The sequence below is a fragment of the Gymnodraco acuticeps genome, unplaced genomic scaffold (genome assembly GCF_902827175.1).
Source record: "Gymnodraco acuticeps unplaced genomic scaffold, fGymAcu1.1, whole genome shotgun sequence".
Classification (NCBI taxonomy): domain Eukaryota; kingdom Metazoa; phylum Chordata; class Actinopteri; order Perciformes; family Bathydraconidae; genus Gymnodraco; species Gymnodraco acuticeps.
In genome coordinates, this window is record NW_022992118.1 from 483 (window position 1) to 22,241 (window position 21,759).

At 41.6% G+C, this 21,759-nt stretch overlaps 1 protein-coding gene across 1 annotated transcript; it reads left to right on the top strand.

The window, feature by feature from the left end:
* Positions 1–897: 897 nt before the first annotated feature.
* Positions 898–20,648, top strand: asz1 (ankyrin repeat, SAM and basic leucine zipper domain containing 1; the record flags this gene model as incomplete). The annotated part of the gene is given in 6 exon segments (XM_034203170.1): positions 898–970; positions 2,852–2,908; positions 8,453–8,565; positions 13,912–14,017; positions 16,750–16,863; positions 20,195–20,648. Coding segments are annotated over 6 exon segments (601 nt in total), but the record flags the coding sequence as incomplete, so codon positions are not given.
* Between the last annotated feature and the right edge of the window lie 1,111 nt (positions 20,649–21,759).

The following is a 21,759-nucleotide window of genomic DNA, read 5'->3' on the forward strand; positions in this document are numbered from 1 at the left end:
TTTAGTCAAGATTATGCTAAAATATACTTTCCCCGACTATATTTAAGTTCCCTATGAAGAACCAACCTTCAATTTAGAAAATTCCAAGTTTATTCCCATTAAAATTCCCGGAGTTTTGCAACCCTAATAACTAGTTTTGTTCCAGAGGTAGATCAAATAGCTAAGTGTGTTAGGTCTAACTCTTAGTGTGTGTGTTGCTCCGCTCTCCGGTCCGTCACAGCGGGCGGAGCTGCAGGATTTCTGCTTCACACACGTTGCATACCGCTATTTTACTGTCTTTTTCGGACACCTTAAAATACTGCCAGACCGGTGAAGCCATTTTGGCGAGCTTGCTTTGCCGCCCACAGAGAAAAGTGTCATGTATTTTACGTCATGCGATCGGCATTTTTAGAGACTCCGATCGATCGGCAGAGAGTGAGTATCGGCCGATCGATCGGAGCATCCCTAAATAGCAGGTTCAGGAGGAATAAACCATCCTGAAGTGTAAACAATGACTTCCTGTAGAAGAGGCGAGATAAGATCAAAAAAGTACAATCTTATCTCACCTCCTACAGGAAGTCATTGTTTAAGGACACTTCAGGATGGTTTATTCCTCCTGATTTGAGGAACTTGCAGCTAAAAGGATGATTTCTCTTTTCAGTATGTCACTGCTACGGCTGCACAACCAACAAATTATAAAAATTGCAATATGGACTTGTGCGATATCCAAATCTCTAATTAGCAATGCGATATTTTTCTCAAATCGTGCAGCCCTGCTCTGTTTTTATGAATAATGTGCATTTTGAAGAACCTACACTTCTCTATTTACATAGTTTTAGTGCATGTCTACTCTCAGCTGGTTTTTATTGATGACATAGCGATCATTAATTTGCTAAAAGTCGTCTATCTGCTCTTCAGTGTAACCAAGCTCGATGACCTTGAGCTCTTCCTTCACGGCCTTAATCTCGGCCACCTCTCCGGCATCATGACTGTAAGTACTGAATGCCTGAAGTGATGTATATCGATGTGTTTATGAAATATGTATTCATCTCTAAATTGTGCTAAGGCTGCGGGATTTTGTGACTATTTTTGACGGATATTGCACTTACGATATGATGAGGAAGTCATTGTTCACGATTTTGAAGGGATGGAGCGTTTTTTTTATTACTTTATTCGTATTCCCATTAAAACATATATTATATGATGATGGTGTGATAGAGAGGCGAAGTCCCGCCCTTCTCCTTCCGACCCATGGGACCTTACTTCGGAAAAATTATGTATTGAAGTCAATGGAGAGAGAGATTATCTTTCGATCCCGTTTGAATTGTGCCACGAATTACACATATGATGTTTGTCAACCTTAACAAATAATTTGTCCTAAAACTATAGAAATATAAGACTATGGAAAATACACAATTAGAAAGACTACAAATCCCAGAGTCCCGGTCCCGCATGCTGGCTCTCACGGAACCGACGAACTCCCCTTGTGTGTGTGTACAGCTCTCAACATGCCCAGACCTGTAGAGATTTTCACCTCGTTTAATACTTTCCGCCTCATTCTGAAACGTGACGGCCGTCTTGGTGTGTGGTGCGAGACGGGAGATGTAGTTCATTGAGCGGTTTCACACAAACAAAGTGTTACTTCACAGTTTTACGACACATTTTAATTTTCTTGACTTGCAAAATTATCTTTTAAATTGACAAACATCATATGTGTAATTCGTGGCACAATTCAAACGGGATCGAAAGATAACTTTTCTCTCTCCATTGACTTCAATACATACTTTTTCCGAAATAAGGTCCCATGCAGCTCCCCCGGAAAAGGAGGGACTTCGCCTCTCTATTGTCTCAAGAGGATTTAAACTAAACAAATAAGTGTTGTTAAGTCTGCAGAGTAAGATTTGTAGGCGGAGAGATCTCTGCAGCTCCACAATACTTTATCCAAAATGGTATTTTAACAAATGTTTAGCCTTGAGCAAACATCTTGCTTCTTGATATTTGAAAATACACTCATCCATTAGGGGTGGGGGAAATAATCGATACAGCATAGTATGGCAATACCTTGCGTGGAGATATTGTATCGATACACGGACGCTCGATATTTTATTATATAAACTTTATTTTTTTATATTTATAAACTGTAGCATATCCCTCCGAAAGATGGTCGTATATAAAACAGGAAGTTACGTTAAGACATGTATACAATTGCAATGAAAGTAACAAAAACAATGCCATCTCCTTTTCAGGTTCAAAGAACACAAATTGGGTTTTTTACATAAACTATTCATATTGCAAATACATTTTTTAACCAGGAGGGGAAGACGGACATGGATATGACGCATGTGATTTGCAATATCGCAATATATCGTATCGCGATGGTATCGTATCGTGGGGAGCCCGGTGATTCCCGCCCCTATCATCCATTATGCAATTTCTATTAAATGTGGGTTCTCCTGCGGGCCTAAAATGAGCGCACACTGCCTCCTATCTGTTCCCCCATCTCTTCAATTCCCACACACTGATCAGAGATAATATTCTGTTACAGTATTAGATCCACGGGTGAGATGCTGTGATCCTAAATATGAGGAAGCACAGCTGCGTTAATGGCAGACTGACATTTGCTTTGGAACCTGTCACGAGGAGACAGGTTTACATATTTGACTCCATAATGGATCCACTGTGCTGCTTTGTGCTGGATTCAAACTCAGTTTTAGAGCCGCTCTGATAAATGAGGTCGGGTTTGACGGGTGCAGGTAGATTGTTTTTCAAAGCCTCATGCAGGCACATCTGTTTCAGCCGTACAAGTTTTGATTCGGTCGGTGTTTCCATTTTCACACTCATCTATTTCCTTTCCACACACACACACACACAGGAGAATGACATCACCTGGAGCTACCTGTTGACCATGGAGAAGCAGGACCTTGACAAGGTAGAGTGAAAGTGCGTCTGTCGGCTATTTAGAAGCTGATCAATTCAGAAACTCTGAGTGTTTTCTAGGATTCTTTAGATAAACTATACTTCTGTAGACTTTAACCGACCTGATATGTGTCGTAAGTGGTGAATAAATGAAAAGGGAGTGTGTTTGGTGCACCTCATACGGCACACATTTGGGTCATTATCACCATGTTGAGATTCTTTCATGTATTTTCAGCTTGTGGTCAGATTTACATGCAGGTCGCCTCATTATTGTGTACGTTGTGCTCCAAATTAGCAACTTTCTCGCTAGGTTTAGCAACAACTTTCCAGCCCCTCTTAGCAACTGTATTCCTAAAAAGCAACTTTCCAGTCCCTCTTAGTAACTGTATTCCTAAAAAGCAACTTTCCAGCCCCTCTTAGCAACTGTATTCCTAAAAAGCAACTTTCCAGTCCCTCTTAGCAACTGTATTCCTAAAAGCAACTTTCCAGTCCCTCTTAGTAACTGTATTCCTAAAAAGCAACTTTCCAGCCCCTCTTAGCAACTGTATTCCTAAAAAGCAACTTTCCAGTCCCTCTTAGCAACTGTATTCCTAGAAAGCAACTATCCAGTCCCTCTTAGCAACTGTATTCCTAAAAAGCAACTTTCCAGCCCCTCTTAGTAACTGTATTCCTAGAAAGCAACTTTCCAGTCCCTCTTAGTAACTGTATTCCTAGAAAGCAACTTTCCAGTCCCTCTTAGCAACTGTATTCCTAGAAAGCAACTTTCCAGTCCCTCTTAGTAACTTTATTCCTAGAAAGCAACTTTCCAGTCCCTCTTAGCAACTGTATTCCTAGAAAGCAACTTTCCAGCCCCTCTTAGTAACTTTATTCCTAGAAAGCAACTTTCCAGTCCCTTTTAGCAACTGTATTCCTAGAAAGCAACTTTCCAGCCCCTCTTAGTAACTGTATTCCTAAAAAGCAACTTTCCAGTCCCTCTTAGCAACTGTATTCCTAGAAAGCAACTTTCCAGTCCCTCTTAGTAACTGTATTCCTAAAAAGCAACTTTCCAGTCCCTCCTAGCAACTGTATTCCTAGAAAGCAACTTTCCAGTCCCTCTTAGCAACTGTATTCCTAAAAAGCAACTTTCCAGTCCCTCTTAGCAACTGTATTCCTAGAAAGCAACTTTCCAGCCCCTCTTAGTAACTTTGTTCCTAGAAAGCAACTTTCCAGTCCCTCTTAGTAACTGTATTCCTAGAAAGCAACTTTCCAGCCCCTCTTAGTAACTTTATTCCTAGAAAGCAACTTTCCAGTCCCTTTTAGCAACTGTATTCCTAGAAAGCAACTTTCCAGCCCCTCTTAGTAACTGTATTCCTAAAAAGCAACTTTCCAGTCCCTCTTAGCAACTGTATTCCTAGAAAGCAACTTTCCAGTCCCTCTTAGTAACTGTATTCCTAAAAAGCAACTTTCCAGTCCCTCCTAGCAACTGTATTCCTAGAAAGCAACTTTCCAGTCCCTCTTAGCAACTGTATTCCTAAAAAGCAACTTTCCAGTCCCTCTTAGCAACTGTATTCCTAGAAAGCAACTTTCCAGCCCCTCTTAGTAACTTTGTTCCTAGAAAGCAACTTTCCAGTCCCTCTTAGCAACTGTATTCCTAGAAAGCAACTTTCCAGTCCCTCTTAGCAACTGTATTCCTAGAAAGCAACTTTCCAGCCCCTCTTAGCAACTGTATTCCTAGAAAGCAACTTTCCATCCCCTCTTAGTAACTTTGTTCCTAGAAAGCAACTTTCCAGTCCCTCTTAGCAACTGTATTCCTAGAAAGCAACTTGCCAGTCCCTCTTAGCAACTGTATTCCTAGAAAGCAACTTTCCAGCCCCTCTTAGCAACTGTATTCCTAAAAAGCAACTTTCCAGCCCCTCTTAGTAACTTTATTCCTAGAAAGCAACTTTCCAGTCCCTCTTAGCAACTGTATTCCTAGAAAGCAACTTTCCAGTCCCTCTTAGCAACTGTATTCCTAGAAAGCAACTTTCCAGCCCCTCTTAGTAACTTTATTCCTAGAAAGCAACTTTCCAGTCCCTCTGAGCAACTGTATTCCTAGAAAGCAACTTTCCAGCCCCTCTTAGTAACTGTATTCCTAGAAAGCAACTTTCCAGTCCCTCTTAGTAACTTTATTCCTAGAAAGCAACTTTCCAGTCCCTCTTAGCAACTGTATTCCTAGAAAGCAACTTTCCAGCCCCTCTTAGTAACTGTATTCCTAGAAAGCAACTTTTCCAGCCCCTCTTAGTAACTGTATTCCTAGAAAGCAACTTTCCAGTCCCTCTTAGTAACTTTATTCCTAGAAAGCAACTTTCCAGTCCCTCTTAGCAACTGTATTCCTAGAAAGCAACTTTCCAGTCCCTCTTAGCAACTGTATTCCTAGAAAGCAACTTTCCAGCCCCTCTTAGGAATGTTATTCCTAGAAAGCAACTTTCCAGGCAACATTCCCTCTTAGCAACTGTATTCCTAGAAAGCAACTTTCCAGCCCCTTTCCAGCAACTTTCCAGCCCCTCTTAGTAACTGTATTCCTAAAAAGCAACTTTCCAGTCCCTCTTAGTAACTTTATTCCTAGAAAGCAACTTTCCAGTCCCTCTTAGCAACTGTATTCCTAGAAAGCAACTTTCCAGCCCCTCTTAGTAACTGTATTCCTAGAAAGCAACTTTCCAGTCCCTCTTAGTAACGTTATTCCTAGAAAGCAACTTTCCAGTCCCTCTTAGCAACTGTATTCCTAGAAAGCAACTTTCCAGCCCCTCTTAGCAACTGTATTCCTAGAAAGCAACTTTCCAGGCAACATTCCCTCTTAGCAACTGTATTCCTAGAAAGCAACTTTCCAGCCCCTCTTAGCAACTGTATTCCTAGATAGCAACTTTCCAGCCCCTCTTAGTAACTTTATTCCTAGAAAGCAACTTTTCAGTCCCTCTTAGCAACTGTATTCCTAGAAAGCAACTTTCCAGCCCCTCTTAGTAACTTTATTCCTAGAAAGCAACTTTCTAGTCCCTCTTAGCAACTGTATTCCTAGAAAGCAACTTTCCAGCCCCTCTTAGTAATGTTATTCCTAGAAAGCAACTTTCCAGGCAACATTCCCTCTTAGCAACTGTATTCCTAGAAAGCAACTTTCCAGCCCCTCTTAGTAACTTTATTCCTAGAAAGCAACTTTTCAGTCCCTCTCAGCAACTGTATTCCTAGAAAGCAACTTTCCAGTCCCTCTTAGCAACTGTATTCCTAGAAAGCAACTTTCCAGTCCCTCTTAGTAACTGTATTCCTAGAAAGCAACTTTCCAATCCCTCTTAGTAACTTTATTCCTAGAAAGCAACTTTCCAGCCCCTCTTAGCAACTGTATTCCTAGAAAGCAACTTTCCAATCCCTCTTAGTAACTTTATTCCTAGAAAGCAACTTTCCAGCCCCTCTTAGCAACTGTATTCCTAAAAAGCAACTTTCCAGCCCCTCTTAGTAACGTTATTCCTAGAAAGCAACTTTCCAGGCAACATTCCCTCTTAGCAACTGTATTCCTAGAAAGCAACTTTCCAGCCCCTCTTAGTAACTTTATTCCTAGAAAGCAACTTTCCAGTCCCTCTTAGCAACTGTATTCCTAGAAAGCAACTTTCCAGTCCCTCTTAGCAACTGTATTCCTAGAAAGCAACTTTCCAGCCCCTCTTAGCAACTGTATTCCTAGAAAGCAACTTTCCAGCCCCTCTTAGTAACTTTATTCCTAGAAAGCAAATTTTCAGTCCCTCTTAGCAACTGTATTCCTAGAAAGCAACTTTCCAGCCCCTCTTAGTAACTTTCTTCCTAGAAAGCAACTTTCCAGTCCCTCTTAGCAACTGTATTCCTAGAAAGCAACTTTCCAGCCCCTCTTAGCAACTGTATTCCTAGAAAGCAACTTTCCAGCCCCTCTTAGTAACATTTATTCCTAGAAAAGCAAATTTTCAGTCCTCTTAGCAACTGTATTCCTAGAAAGCAACTTTCCAATCCCTCTTAGCAACTGTATTCCTAGAAGCAACTTTCCAGTCCCTCTTAGCAACTGTATTCCTAGAAAGCAACTTTCAGTCCCTCTTAGCAACTGTATTCCTAGAAAGCAACTTTCCAGCCCCTCTTAGTAACTTTATTCCTAGAAAGCAACTTTCCAGTCCCTCTTAGCAACTGTATTCCTAGAAAGCAACTTTCCAGCCCCTCTTAGCAACTGTATTCCTAGAAAGCAACTTCCAAGCCCTCTTAGCAACTGTAATTCCTAGAAAGCAACTTTCCAGCCCTCTTAGTAACTTTATTCCTAGAAAGCAACTTTCCAGTCCCTCTTAGCAACTGTATTCCTAGAAAGCAACTTTCCAGTCCCTCTTAGCAACTGTATTCCTAGAAAGCAACTTTCCAGCCCCTCTTGCAACTGTAGTCCTAGAAAGCAACTTTCCAAGCCCCTCTTAGTACTTTATTCCTAGAAAGCAAATTTTGGGGGTCAGTCCTCTCTTAGCAACTGTATTCCTAGAAAGCAACTTCCAGCCCCCTCTTAGTAACTTTCTTCCTAGAAAAGCCAACTTTCCAGTCCCCTCTTAGAGCACTGTATTCCTAGAAAGCAACTTTCCAGCCCCTCTTAGCAACTGTATTCCTAGAAAGCAACTTTCCAGCCCCTCTTAGTAACTTTATTCCTAGAAAGCAAATTTTCAGTCCCTCTTAGCAACTGTATTCCTAGAAAGCAACTTTCCAATCCCTCTTAGCAACTGTATTCCTAGAAAGCAACTTTCCAGTCCCTCTTAGCAACTGTATTCCTAGAAAGCAACTTTCCAGCCCCTCTTAGCAACTGTATTCCTAGAAAGCAACTTTCCAGCCCCTCTTAGTAACTTTATTCCTAGAAAGCAACTTTCCAGTCCCTCTTAGCAACTGTATTCCTAGAAAGCAACTTTCCAGCCCCTCTTAGCAACTGTATTCCTAGAAAGCAACTTTCCAGCCCCTCTTAGCAACTGTATTCCTAGAAAGCAACTTTCCAGCCCCTCTTAGTAACTTTATTCCTAGAAAGCAACTTTCCAGTCCCCTCTTAGCAACTGTATTCCTAGAAAGCAACTTTCCAGCCCCTCTTAGCAACTGTATTCCTAGAAAGCAACTTTCCAGTCCCTCTTAGCAACTATATTCCTAGAAAGCAACACATTTAGCAACTTTGTCAGACCATCAGGGTTACGGTCAACGGTTGTCTTGTTTTTTATGCTGTTGCTATGCAACACAATCCCAATTTGGGATCAATAAATCACATCTGATCTTATTTATCAGGGGGAAAGCCTGTTGCAATTGATGCATGTCTTTTACAAAGTGTGCTTTTTTAATAACTGACGGAAGTTAAATGCCAGTCCAGAAGTTTGTCAGACGTCATGGTAACAAAAACACATGTTAGAAATGACACATCAATATATTTCCTCTTGATGTAGTATTGCAGTTGGCCTTGTGTTAGATAGTGAGCTCAATAAAGCATGGTAAAGCTTCCTGCAGCTGTAGAAACATATGTATCATACAGTTTGATGATTTCTCTGAACGTACAACATGAGAAAATACTTGTTTCTGTCAGGTGGGCATCACAGACCCGGAGGTCCAGCAGAAAGTGCTGAGTGCTGTGCAGCAGATGCTTCTGGACAAAGTGGACTTGGACACAATCAGCTTCCCCGGACCTGCAGAAAGTGGGTAAGGTATCCCATAATGCACTGCAGGAAGTGGCAATCAAACACCTGTACCCAATAGAGCGGTGCAGGGGTGACGTGTTTACCAGGAAGTAAGCTGCTGGTTCCCTCGTCAAAAAAGCAACGGGATTTCTCCACAGGATTTTGGAAAATAGCTCGAAATAAGATCTGTTGAAAACGAACCTGTTTGATAAATGCACGTTTTGTTCAGCCGGATAATCTCCACATGTCTACCCTACTTTTATAATTTTCGAATCATAAATGTAATCGCCAGAAGCTAAATGCTAACGTTATGCTATAAAGGAACTACAGCCGAGTACAGCAGCACGACTTCAACGTCACGCCGACTTAAGATCCATATTCAAAATACAGATTCTAAATGTTACGAGTTGAAGCGTTTGTTTTAACAGTTTGCAGCAGGCAGGGACTTGCTTTCAAGAAGAACAGGGCAAACTAACTTAGAGGAGTGTTTACGTGTTCGGCGTAATGACGTAAAACGGCCTGGACAACTTCTGTAGTCCTATTCAGCCACTTGTTAACAACCATCGTTTTTCAGACACGTCAACTCTTCAGAAATCACCAGTGGGGTCACTGCTGATGATTTAATGTCGTAGAACAAAACATGATCCGTCTCTTCAATGTGTTTCAACCACAGACCTTAGTTCCAGATATTTTCCACAACCCTATGGAGAGATCCCATTGGCTCTGAGACGAGGGAACAGGAAGTGGTAAAATGCTGACTCACTTCCGGGTGTTAGGACTCGTCACCTCACCGCTCTATAGATTAGTATGTTTTTTCAACAGCATACAGTTGTTCTATCAGAGCATGTATCAAAAGTAGGTAAACAAATCTTCACTTTATAGAAAAATAGGTAGAGTAACAAAGTAAATACTGCTTAACACCAGAGCAAACTAAATCCCACACAGACAGAAGACAAACACAAACAAAAAATAGAAAACCAGTCAGCTAAAACAAAAAGGTCAATGATAAACACTAAATGTCAGTACGGCACCTCCTTCCCGCGACAACCCGTCCAGTGTCCTCCAAAATGCAAAAGTTGGATCAGGAATGATTGGGGACTTTATCCTCTAGCAAATTTGAAAAAAGGGCCCCATATTTTCCCAAATGTATTTGAGGAGCCACTCAGAGAAATAATCCTTTCCATCTTCAGGAAAAAAAGGATGACTCTTATCCAGTGAGTATGAGATGGAGGTACAGTATCTTCCCATTTAATCACCTTCTAGCAAGTAGGTAAAGCTCACATCTCTTGGACTTAGGGAGGGAAGGTAAGAGATGAGTATCTTAAAATGCGCTAAAACTAATTGTTACTTTTGAGGATTAGTTTACTTTTCGAGAAGAGCTTGATTTGACTAAAGATGCATAGGCTTTGTTTGCAATTTGCACAATAGCTACAGCCTAGTTGTTGGCAATGAATCCTCCTCTATCAATGCAACGTACAATATACTTTACAATTCATTCATGTTTAATGAATAATACTTGAAGACGAAAGGACAAACAGTAGTGCCAAAGAAAATTGACCGAAAAGTGCAAGTAAGTTGCAGAAATTGAACAAATATGTACATAACAGACAGAATAAGATAAACAATGCTAAACTAATGCTGTTAAGTAGAATAAATACTGTAATAATATATAAAACATCTGATCAGAGGCTTCGTTCTCACCACTTTTGCTATTTACATTACTGTCTCTACTCATCACAAATAATCCTTAAAGATGGTTGTGTCTTACAATTTAAAGACCACCGGTAATACTATTATTGCTATTTTATAATACCCGGTTTTATTCCTGAAATATACTTCGAAGAGCATTTAATGTTGTAGTTTTTTCCATGTGGACATCATCTTAAATACTTAAAGAAATAAGAGGTAATACTCTACTGGATCATATCATGTAATGTGTGCTGATGAACTGCATGGTCTTATTTTTATTTTGGTTTTATGAAAATTATAGATAGACATGCACCTCTGCGTACATTTAGAGTGAAGGGACGAAACCATCCCTGGTTTTCTGCTGAGCGGTCCAGTCTCCTTCATGAGAGAAATAATGCTTGGGCTAAGGCTAGGAAATCAGGCTCAGAGGTAGAATGGCTGCGCTTTAGGCAGCTAAGGAATAGCTTCACATCTCAAATAAAAAGTGCTAAATCAAAGTTCCACAGAAAACCTGAATAATCCTAGGACATTTTGGAAAGCCATAAAATCGATTTCCACTGGTGATATCCCAAATGAGCTACCTCCGTGCCTCACCACAGCATCTGGCACTATATCAGACAGGGCTACTATGCTAAATTGCTTTAATAAGCATTTTGTGTCTTGTGGCTCTCTGTTTGATTCTGTCACTGACTGTACTTCTGCTTCTGTGAACGCTCCAATCCTTGACTCTGAATATGTAAATATGATGTCCTCTATTGTTTGTTTTTATGTTTCATGTGGAACTAAATTGATGCAGGTCTCCCTTGTAAAAGAGATCCATGATCTCAAGGGACCTATCTGTCTAAATAAAGGTTTGAAATGAATGTGTTTTTATATAGAAACAAAGCGACTAGTAACTATGAGGGTTGCGAAAAATGTTATCATAGCACATTATTAATATTAATAATATTGCACATGTTAGATAGCAGCGAGTGTTTTGTAATGATGGCAATGATATTTATATTGCACACAGTGTTGAAATAGTACAGTACAAGTATGTTAAAATACTTCTTAAGTGCAGTACTTTGACTACGTTTAATTAAATTCCACCACTTGTTTTACAGTGAACATCCTTTTTCTGTCTGCTAGAACATGTCGTATTATCTGTCAGATGCAAAGACAGAGTCGTCCACAAACACTGCGCTGAGCCAAAAACAAAGCTGACTATAGTAGCACAACTTTAAACACTTGTCAGCCGCACACCTTTAACCCTCCCCCGCATCCAGCCCTCCTCCATCTCCCCGTAATGCCGATCTGTCCTCCTCTGCGTAAAGTCGTCCATCAGGAGCATCTCGCTGTCCGCGCTGTCCTCGCTCCGTAATCCCACCCTCACTTCTCCTTCTCCCAGCCCTGAGCCAGGCGCTAATGGTTTAAGCGCAGCTGTAATGATTTGTAGGGTGAGAGGCGATGAGAAAGTAGAGCCGGTGGCAGAGGCCAAACAAAGACATCGCAGCGCACCCCATCACTTCACGACTCCTCTGCAGGACGGAGAGAGACACCGTCCAATAGAGAGAGAGGGGATTTTAAATGAGAGGGATGGATGGCTTCAACACGGACAGATCTCCTCTATTGGGATCATTATTTCACACTGGAAAATTAGTCCTGCAAATAACTTCTTATGTCAGGGACCTGTAGAGAAAATAGGCCTGGAGGATAAAAATGAAACGCATGTTAACAGTTAGAAATATTATTAATAATAAGATAATTAACTCAGTGCTACGGTGGGACTGGTTTTTCTAGGGAAGCCTCCACTTGTTTGACAGAAATCCAACTTTATTGTCAATCTTTCAGTTTGTGTGTACAGACAGAGATCGATACCGTTTCCCACAATCCCGAATGTCTCAAAGTGAGGGTAAATGCTAAAGACAAAGCCTTTTGTGCTTCATTATCCAAGAGAACAGGATTAACAGACATGCCAAACAAAGTGCAGCTTTGCAAGGTTTCATAAGCAAAATCCTTCGTCTCGGAGTAGCTTGAAGGCCATGAAGAACGACATTTGTTGGACCTAAAAGACTGTGAAATTAGTCAGGTATTGTGAAGCCCTGTTAGCTATTCCGGCTCGATCTAGAGGCGTCATGTGGCAGAGTTAGCAGAGTGTTAAAAAACTCAGCACATCTAAAGCCATGGAGTTATTCCGCTGTATTAGCTGCCATCTTTTCCCTCATGCACCTGCAGGAAAACTGACACCTTTCATCCGCTATTTAATGTCTTTATTTCATCCTATTTATCCTGCAAACAAAAAACAGGACAACCACGTCCTAAGAAAGTTTATAAAAATGACTGAAATACTGCTGGTGTGAATCTACCACACAGTAGTGCAGTGAATAAACATGCATCCCGTTCCCATCATCCGCTATGAAATGGCGCTTGCTGGTGGAAAAATGGCAAATAGCATTCCCTGGATAAATACAGTTCCCTGACAAAGTGGCATACATGCATCCACTATCAGCGATCGTAGAAAATATAATGTTCCTTTGCATCTACAAACCCATTCTACGATGTTCCCACCGGGGGCCCATCATCACTCTCCGCTCCCTAGATAAACTAACAGCAGGCGGAGGACTGACAGTGTTTACTCGGCCCTCTGACAGAGTGTGAGGAGCTGTCCCCTCACCACGGGAAATGTAGCATTTAAGATAAGACCTATATCAATATCCCACAGCACCAGGGGATGGGAAGAGTCGGATGAATATGAATAACCATCGTTTAAGGTGGATGTTTTTCAGGGAGGGAGGACAGCGTTGGGCTCGACCACCTGCTGGGTTTACTACGGTTTGGAGAGGGGGGAATGGAGAATGTGAACACTATTAATCTGTCTGACTGTCAGTGGTGGGCATCTTCAGCAGGCCTTCCCTTGTTTTTATACGATGACGTCTAATTAGGGCTCAGTTTTTAAAGAAGAACCTTCTGACCTTCGCTTTAAAGCTCAAAAACGTCTGGGACATGTCCGATGAGTTCACATTGTGCCACATCAGTTATGTAAATTACTGTTTTCTGCAGACTGAAATTGTAATCTCAATTGAAAGAACTGCGATAGAGTGGTGACATTTTTGTAGGCCAACCTGGAAGATAGCATCACAAGGGCTCCCTAGACAAAAAGCTTTGGGATTTTTCCATATATATAATATAAATATTGCAGAAAAAAGCCTGTTTTGTTCAGCAGGATCATCTCCACATATCAAAACAATCTGTGAAGTCTAAATGCAATCACCTGAAGGAAACAGTTAATGTCTTAAAAGGAACTAATGTTGGGCTATAAAGGAACTACAGCACGGTCACATGACTTAACGTCACCACGGCTAAGCTAAAGGCGGCTAATGTTGGGCTATAAAGGAACTACAGCACGGTCACATGACTTCACGTCACCACCGCTAAGCTAAAGGCGGCTAATGTTGGGCTATAAAGGAACTACAGCACGGTCACATGACTTCACGTCAACACCGCTAAGCTAAAGGCGGCTAATGACCTTTAGTCGTCTCATTTAGACACTTGTTCACCAGGCGTTTAACCAAAAACACGTTAAATAAAGTGCCGACTTTACGACGAGAGAAACAAAGGTGGTGAGAAACTGCCTGTTGCACTTGCATCAAAAAGAAAAATGTTTTTTTATGTACATCATTGTTTGCTGTCTGTTTTGCAGGAGTGAGGACCTGCAAAACTTCCTGATCAGCGTGAGGCAGCAGTGCTGTTACCTGACGGAGAAGATTCAGGACGTCAACGGGAGATTCCCCCGCCAAGCCTCTCAGGTGAGTTTCTCTGTAGTGGTGCACTGGAAATATATTCATCATCAAACACTTTTATAATTCATAAAGCAGGGGCTGCCTGTTTTTTACAAAGCTTGGATGGGTAACTTTTCATTGTGCAGCTGCTTCAACGTCCTTTTTTAAATGTCCCTTCCAGCCATTCTTTTTGTAAATGATTAATTTGCCTTATATTCCAATTTCTTTATCCGTTAGTTATTGATATTAGTTTTTCTTTGGGTTTTTCTGGTCCCTAGGTTCAGTTTTTTACCCAGCTACACTGTAAATGATGTCTCTACCTCATTGTTTCTCCAAGTAAAATAAAAAGATTGTATATGTTATAGGGCTGTACCCGAATATTCGTTTGTTGGAGTACTATTCGGGTTTCAATTTCGTTATTCGTTTTTTTTTTATTCTGAATTTATTGAAAACTCCAATATCAACGTAAGAGCTTGTGCCTCTTCGGGGGTGCTAACACTTAACCATACACTTTATTGTTTACTTTCTCCGTCTTTATATGTAGATATTACTTTTCTCCGTTAATCTCCGTCACGTTGTTTCCATAGCAACAACAACTTCCTGTCTACAGCGCTAACTCTCCTTCAAAATAAAAGCATATACGTAAAAAATAGGAAGCCAAGCCAAATTACACTTAAGACATATACAACTGCAACTAAAGTAACAAACACAATGCGATATCCTTTTCAATTTCAAAGAACACAAATTGGGTTACATTAACAAATAACTATAAAACAACAATACTGTAGAATGACAAAATGAATGCCGTGAATAAACCGAAATACACGTGTTGGAGCGGTTCGCTGCAGATTACTACGCACCCCCGCGTGGGCCGAATATTCGCTGCTGATTACTACCGAATATCCGGAGCCCGAAATTTTTTATTCGGGACAGCCCTAATATTTTACCACAGAGCTTACAATAGAATTAATGCTGTCAAAATTATCGCGTTAACGGCGGTAATTAATTTTTTGAATTAATTGCGTTAAAATATTTAACGCATGTGCAAAATGGCCCGCCCCATACGTGCCACCAGTGGCAGCGCCAGGGTATGGCTGGGGTAGGCTACACCCATACCAAGAAATGGATTAGCCCCACCATGAAAAATGATGTTAAAGGAAGCAAAATAAAGTCTGCCAACTCACGCGGAGTAAATTGCACAGACAGCAGTTATAAGATTGATTTCAGTAGCCACGGTTTTGAAAACTTTTGTCACGTAGTGATCGTCTTCTCAATAGAACATCTTTGATAACGGCGTGGTGTTGTTGCAGGAAGTCCCGACGGAGAATACTTTTGCTGTAGTACAGGGGTGCACATAACTGGTACGCAGGTTATGTGCGTAATCTGAAATGCGTACCGTCACTTGTGTCACAAAGCGCATTTGCGTACCGACGTACTTGTGAAGCTTTTCCAGAAGGCGGTTAGATCACCGGACGACAGAGTCGGTCTCCGTGTGCACAGACAGGGCTGCTGTTAACGTCGGTCTGTACAACGGAATTGTGCCAAAACTACGCCAACCGGCTGCGGAGGGAGACTCCCCCCCTTCACTGGAGAACTGCGCTAAAACAGCTGATCACAACGTTCACACTCTGTGGTCACGAAGTACTCCACTAGCCGCCCCCCCCGTCGACTTTCCTGAAGTACTCCCCCGTTGATAGAAATCAACACGTAATGAATTAAGACCCCACGGTTTGATGATTGATAGGTGTGTGGGCTGTCTTTCATTTTGACACGCAGAAAAATGTTATAATAAACATAGATACTGTATGTTAAATGGATATATCCGCCTTCTTTCATTTATCTTTCCATTCCCAACAATATACATACAGAAATGGCATATTTTGGACATAGTTCGAATGGTGATTAATCATGATTAATTAATTTTTAAGCTGTGATTAATCTGATTAACATTTTTAATCGTTTGACAGCCCTAAATAGAATAGAATCGTTTAATGTCATTATACATGTACAATGAGATAAATAAATGCTTCTCCCTTTCAAAAGGTGCCATCAAACAAAACAACATCACAACATAAGACAACAAATACACGCAGCATACATACTTAGGAATAAGGAATAAAGTGCAGTATTTATTTCCAGGAGTATACAAATAAAATCTATAATGTAATAAATAATAATAGTATGTATTTATAATAATAATGATATATATGTACAGAGTCACATTTACGATGATTGTTTTGGATGTGATACACCTGTAGCGCCTGGTTGAACAGGTGAAAGCCGGGGTGTGAACTGTCCTTAACAATGTGTTTGGCTCTACTGAGGCAGCGGGAGGTGTAGATGTCCATCAGGGAGGGGAGGGGGCAGCCGATGATCCTCTGTGCTGCTTTTACGACTCTCTGGAGCCTCATCCTGTCGGCCTCAGTGCAGCTGGTGTACCACACTGTGATGCAGTGTGTCAATAGGCTCTCGATGGTAGAGCGGTAGAAGGTCACCAGCAGCTTAGTGGCCAATAAAGGCATGTTGACGTTATATTCTAACTCAGTTGAAGGTGCCCATGTGAAGCCTTCTCGGAGCGCTTAAACCAGTAACGTAAAGCACAAGTAAATATCTAAAAGAATCCAGATTGAATTGAAATATTCCCACACTTAATTCTGTCCACGCATGTGATGAACCTCCTCTGTCTGCTAATGTCTCGGTAGCTTTGTTAGCAGCTATATCATTCTATATTTACTAACCTGAGCTGTGTCTCCGTGCAGCTGGTCTTCTCTCTGGACCCGAAGAGGGAGGCGCAGGCCGTCTGCAACCAGCTGGTGATCCAGACCAGAGACCTGCAGAAGGAGGTCACCTGCCTCCGGAGCATTCTCTGCAAGGTCCACACACACACACACACACACACACACACACACACACACACACAGTCATGAAATATACTGTACATCTTTAGACTTAGACACACACACACACAGTACATCTATAGATACACAAACATGAAGTACACTCGTTCTTGAAAACACACAAGTTATTTAGGTCTGGTTCTTTATTTCTCCCATCACACACACACACACACACACACACACACACACACACACACACACACACACACACACACCCCTTACTGTTCGTTTAAAAAGCTAACAGGGAGATTTTAGATTGATTTGTCTCTCAGTTCATTTATAGGAAAATCAATGTTCTGGTTTCTGGAGTCAGCAAATATATTTTTAACTTGGCGGCGTATAATAATATAAATATGTGTTCCATGTTATTTTCTTTTTATGTTTGTGCAGGAAACAACAACATTATATTACAAGCAAATCATTATTTAGTCTTTATATATTGTAGTACTTAGCTCTGTATAATGATACTCTCACACACACACACACACACACACACACAGCTGAGCTCATTATTCTGCAACTGTTCATAATGTTCAAGTTGATGCCGGTATAACAAACTTCACAGCTTATCAACATTGACAATGATTTGGATACATGCCTGATGATCTGATAGATGGTGTCTTTTTTTTTTTAACCGTTTATAACATCGTTCAGGCTGAAACACATTCACGTCAATCTGAATTCCTCTCTGAGCGCCTCTTACTACTGAGGATTAAAAGAGGTGCAGAACATAGTGTGTGTATATATGAATCCTGACGAGCTCCAACAGGTATGTGTGTGTGTGTGTGTGTGTGTGTGTGTGTGTGTGTGTGTGTGTGTGTGTGTGTGTGTGTGTGTGTGTGTGTGTGTGTGTGTGTGTGTGTGTGTGTGTGTGTGTGTGTGTGTGTGTGTGTGTGTGTGTGTGTGTGTGTGTGTGTGTGTGTGTGTGTGTGTGTGTGTGTGTGTGTGTGTGTGTGTGGTGTGTGTGTGGTGTGTGTGTGTGTGTGTGTGTGTGTGTGTGAAGAGGAGAGAGTCGTTCCTGACAGGGCAGAATCCTCACAGCCCATAAGTCAGCGCCGCTGTGACATCGAGCTGTCAGCACCAAGACGATGAGGCGGGGAGGGTTGGGGGGGGGGGAAAGGTGACGGGGCACATGGGAAGTTGAGGGGTGTGGTGGGGGGGGCGGGGGGAGAGAGAGGACGCAGGTTGGTGAGGTGAGGGAGTTTAAGAGGGGAGAAAACGGAGAGGTGGAGGTACGGAGGGAGCTGAGGAGGCGGCGTGTGTGTGTGTGTGTGTGTGTGTGTGTGTGTGTGTGTGTGTGTGTGTGTGTGTGTGTGTGTGTCATTAGTTGTACTTCAGGTATGGGGGATCCTCGTGTGTCAGACAAGAATCTGACGGCCAATGAGTCCATTTGGAACCACTGGCTCACAGCCCGGGATCCACACACAACATGTAACCTTGTCTCCTGAAACACACACACTCTTGATTAACTCATATCTCTTCGTTTGCTAGAGCTCTCACTACTCAAGCTGTGACACACACTATAATATATATATATCGGTACATATGTGTTGTTGCAATGAAAGAAAGTTTACAAGTAGTACAAAAAGCAGTAATGGAGATGATGCTTGTTACTGCCATCTAGTGTCCACGTTGATACGTGTGTGTGTGTTAGTGAGGGAACAAGTGGTATGAGTACGAAACCAGACGGGAAAGCAGAAGTGTGCTTTAGGAACGTTATTGATGTAAACATGAGTTCCAAAGCACAAGGATGTTCATTTAACAAAAGTAACAACTTATCGTGGTGGTCAATTAATAATAATAATAATAATAATAGATTTAATTTGTTAGCGCTTTTACAGGTGCTCAAAGACGCTTTACAGAGATAGTGAAGATAAAATAAAATAAAGGAACAACAAAAAAATATAAATATTTAAAGTTAAAGTCAAATAATACAAAAACAATCACACATTAAAAGCCAGATTGAAGAGGTGAGTGTTTTGAAGGTGGTGAGGTCAGTGCAGTCTCTGATGGGTCGTGGGAGTGAGTTCCAGAGGGAGGGGGCAGCGACGGAGAAGTGTGTGTGTGTGTGTGTTCCAAGAGGAAATATGAAGGGTAGATTTCAAGCTTATGTACATAAGTTATTGGGCTAGATCAGGGGTGGCCAACCAATCAGAGGTAAAGAGCCACATCATACACACAGGCACACATGCTGGGTGTATGTCCCGACCTCTCTCTCTCCTTCTCTCTTTTGCTCTCAGCCTTTCTGTGAGCTCCCTCACTCTCTTCCTCTGTGAGCTCCCTCTCTATCTCTCACACATACAAAATGAAAATCTAAAAATGAACAATAATTGACACACACACTCAAAGACACACCCCATAGACACACACCCTCTCACATACAGAAACACATGCCTCCGTTCAGCCAGATTTCCTATAACAGTCACAGTCCATGATATTGACAGAAATGGACTTAAACCTCTCCTACCAGTATTAAGACCAGAGGCAGTTATAGTCAACCATTAATATTGTGTCTCACACACAAACTCTCAGTTCAAAACATTTGAAAAAAGTAGTTATCTTACTATGCATGTTGCTTCTTGAAACGTGCAGAGGATGTGGAAGGGGCTCAAATGCATGAAAGGGCACATCATTTCATAAAAATATGCCTGGCCTTTATTCTGTCTGTATCTCACACACACATTCATGACCGTCATTTAAAAGTAAATGTAAATAAATGAAGTGTATTTTAGTTAATTCTCCTCACATGACATCTCAACGTTTACCTAACCCTCTGACTGACAGAAGCTCTGCTGACTTTCTCTCTTGTTTATTTCTTTACTGCGAATCACCAAATTCAGGAGCCCTTCTGTGCCAGTAGCCAGCTCTCCGGGAGCAGGCCTTCTCACATACACATATACCACATTTTGATTTGACAACATTATATTGAGTTATTACGGTTTTATCGGAGTTATATTTCTGCCGATCGGAAGCAGATCTCTCCCTTCACGGTCACATCGCGAGTGCAGTAAAGCCCGCCTCCAGTACTGCAGGATCTGCATTCTGATTGGCTAAAGCACTTCTTTGTTGAAAACTCTGTAACGATTGGGCTGGAACTTGTGTGTTGTGAATCCTTTGTGAACTGGGATACATATGCGGGGGGAAAAAAACACAATTACAATTCGATATGAACTGAGGAGCCGCGGGTTGGCCACTCCTGGGCTAGATAGAAAATGTTTTCAACTTGAACTGACTGAATTAATTAGAAAAGTGTTAATTTGTTGTGCTTTCTCTCATGCAAACCTCTCCTCCTCTTCCTCTTCCTCAGATGGAGGAAGTTGAACATTTCAGTCCGCTTCCTCAGCTCGGCATCGGGAGGAAGCGTTTCCTGTCCGGAGTCGCACTGAGCGCGCTGGGAGCGTCCGTCCTGCTGCTTCTGCTGCAGATGCACAGGAGTGTGTGTTAAACAACAGGAGTGTGTGTTCAACCACAGGAGTGTGTGTTCAACCACAGGAGTGTGTGTTCAACCACAGGAGTGTGTGTTCAACCACAGGAGTGTGTGTTAAAAACAGCATGTGTATCATGTTAGCCATCATAGTGTTTAGTTTCTGATGACGGTCGGTGAGTAACTGGATTATGAAACGACTGATTTAGGAAAGTGTTTTGACGAGACGTTTTATTTTATCTGTGCGGTTGCTCTCATTTTCTACTTTCTCTTGTCTTTTTAAGTTGTAGTTCTGAGTCTTTGTTTGTGTTCAAAGAGTTTAAATTAAAGTTTCTTTCTTTTGGGATTTAAGATTAAAATCTGAAGTTTGTTTTCAAGGAAAAATTGTGAATATGTGATCATTTTCAGACAAGATGCTATTATTTAAGGAGATGATGTTTTTGGTTGGCTGGTCTGTTTATCTGCAGCGATACGGAAAAACAGCCGGCCCGATTTTCATCAAAAAGGTGTATTTGAAGGGTGCAGGAGAGTGGATCCATATCATGAGCAGAAACCTGCATTATTTTGAACTGGAAAACTAGCTATGCACGGTCTGAGCCGGTGTGTTCTTTCAAGTACTTGATGCATCACATAAGCATTTTTGGGTAAATATGAGTTTACCCTTTCTCTTCAGAGTGAAATAAGATGTATATCAACCTCATGTCTCTGCGATGAATAATGAGCTGGAGCTGCCATCAGGGAAACGTTCAGTTCCACACCAGCTCAATATTTTCCAAAAGTCTACACAAACCTATCTGATTTAAGGTGAGGTGTGTTTGGGTGAAAGGAGATGCATTGTGTCAATAAGTGAGCTTTACAGATGTTAGTTGCTGGTGTAATATGTGGACAGCCAGGCTGTAGTCTAATAATTCATACTTTCACTAAATAAATAGCACTAATCTTGCCCAAGAAGTCCTAAAATAGGTAAGTGTCTTTGACTAAATTCGACGTTTGAGCATTAATCTGCAGAAAAGTGCTACACAAAGTTTTAGGCTGCAGGAAATTCATTTTGAGTTTAGTTTGATGCGTAATCTTTCATAAAATCACAATAAGTGCCACTATTGAATAAAATAGGCAAGAAAATCCAGGCTAGCAGTTTCCCCCTGCTTCCAGTCTTTATGCTAAGCTAAGCTAATTGCTTCCTCACTCCAGCTGAATGCCTAACGAACAAACACGAGTGACATTGATCTCATCTAACCATCCATCCATCTTCTCCTGCTTATCCGTGGTCGGGTCGCGGGGGTAGCAGTTCCAGCAGAGAGCTCCAAACTTTCTTTTCCCCACATCAACCAGCTCTGACTGGGGGATCCCAAGGCGCTCCCAGGCCAGCGAAGAGATATAATCCCTCCACCTGGTCCTAGGTCTACCCCTTGGTCTCTTCCCAGCTGGACATGCCTGGAACACCTCCC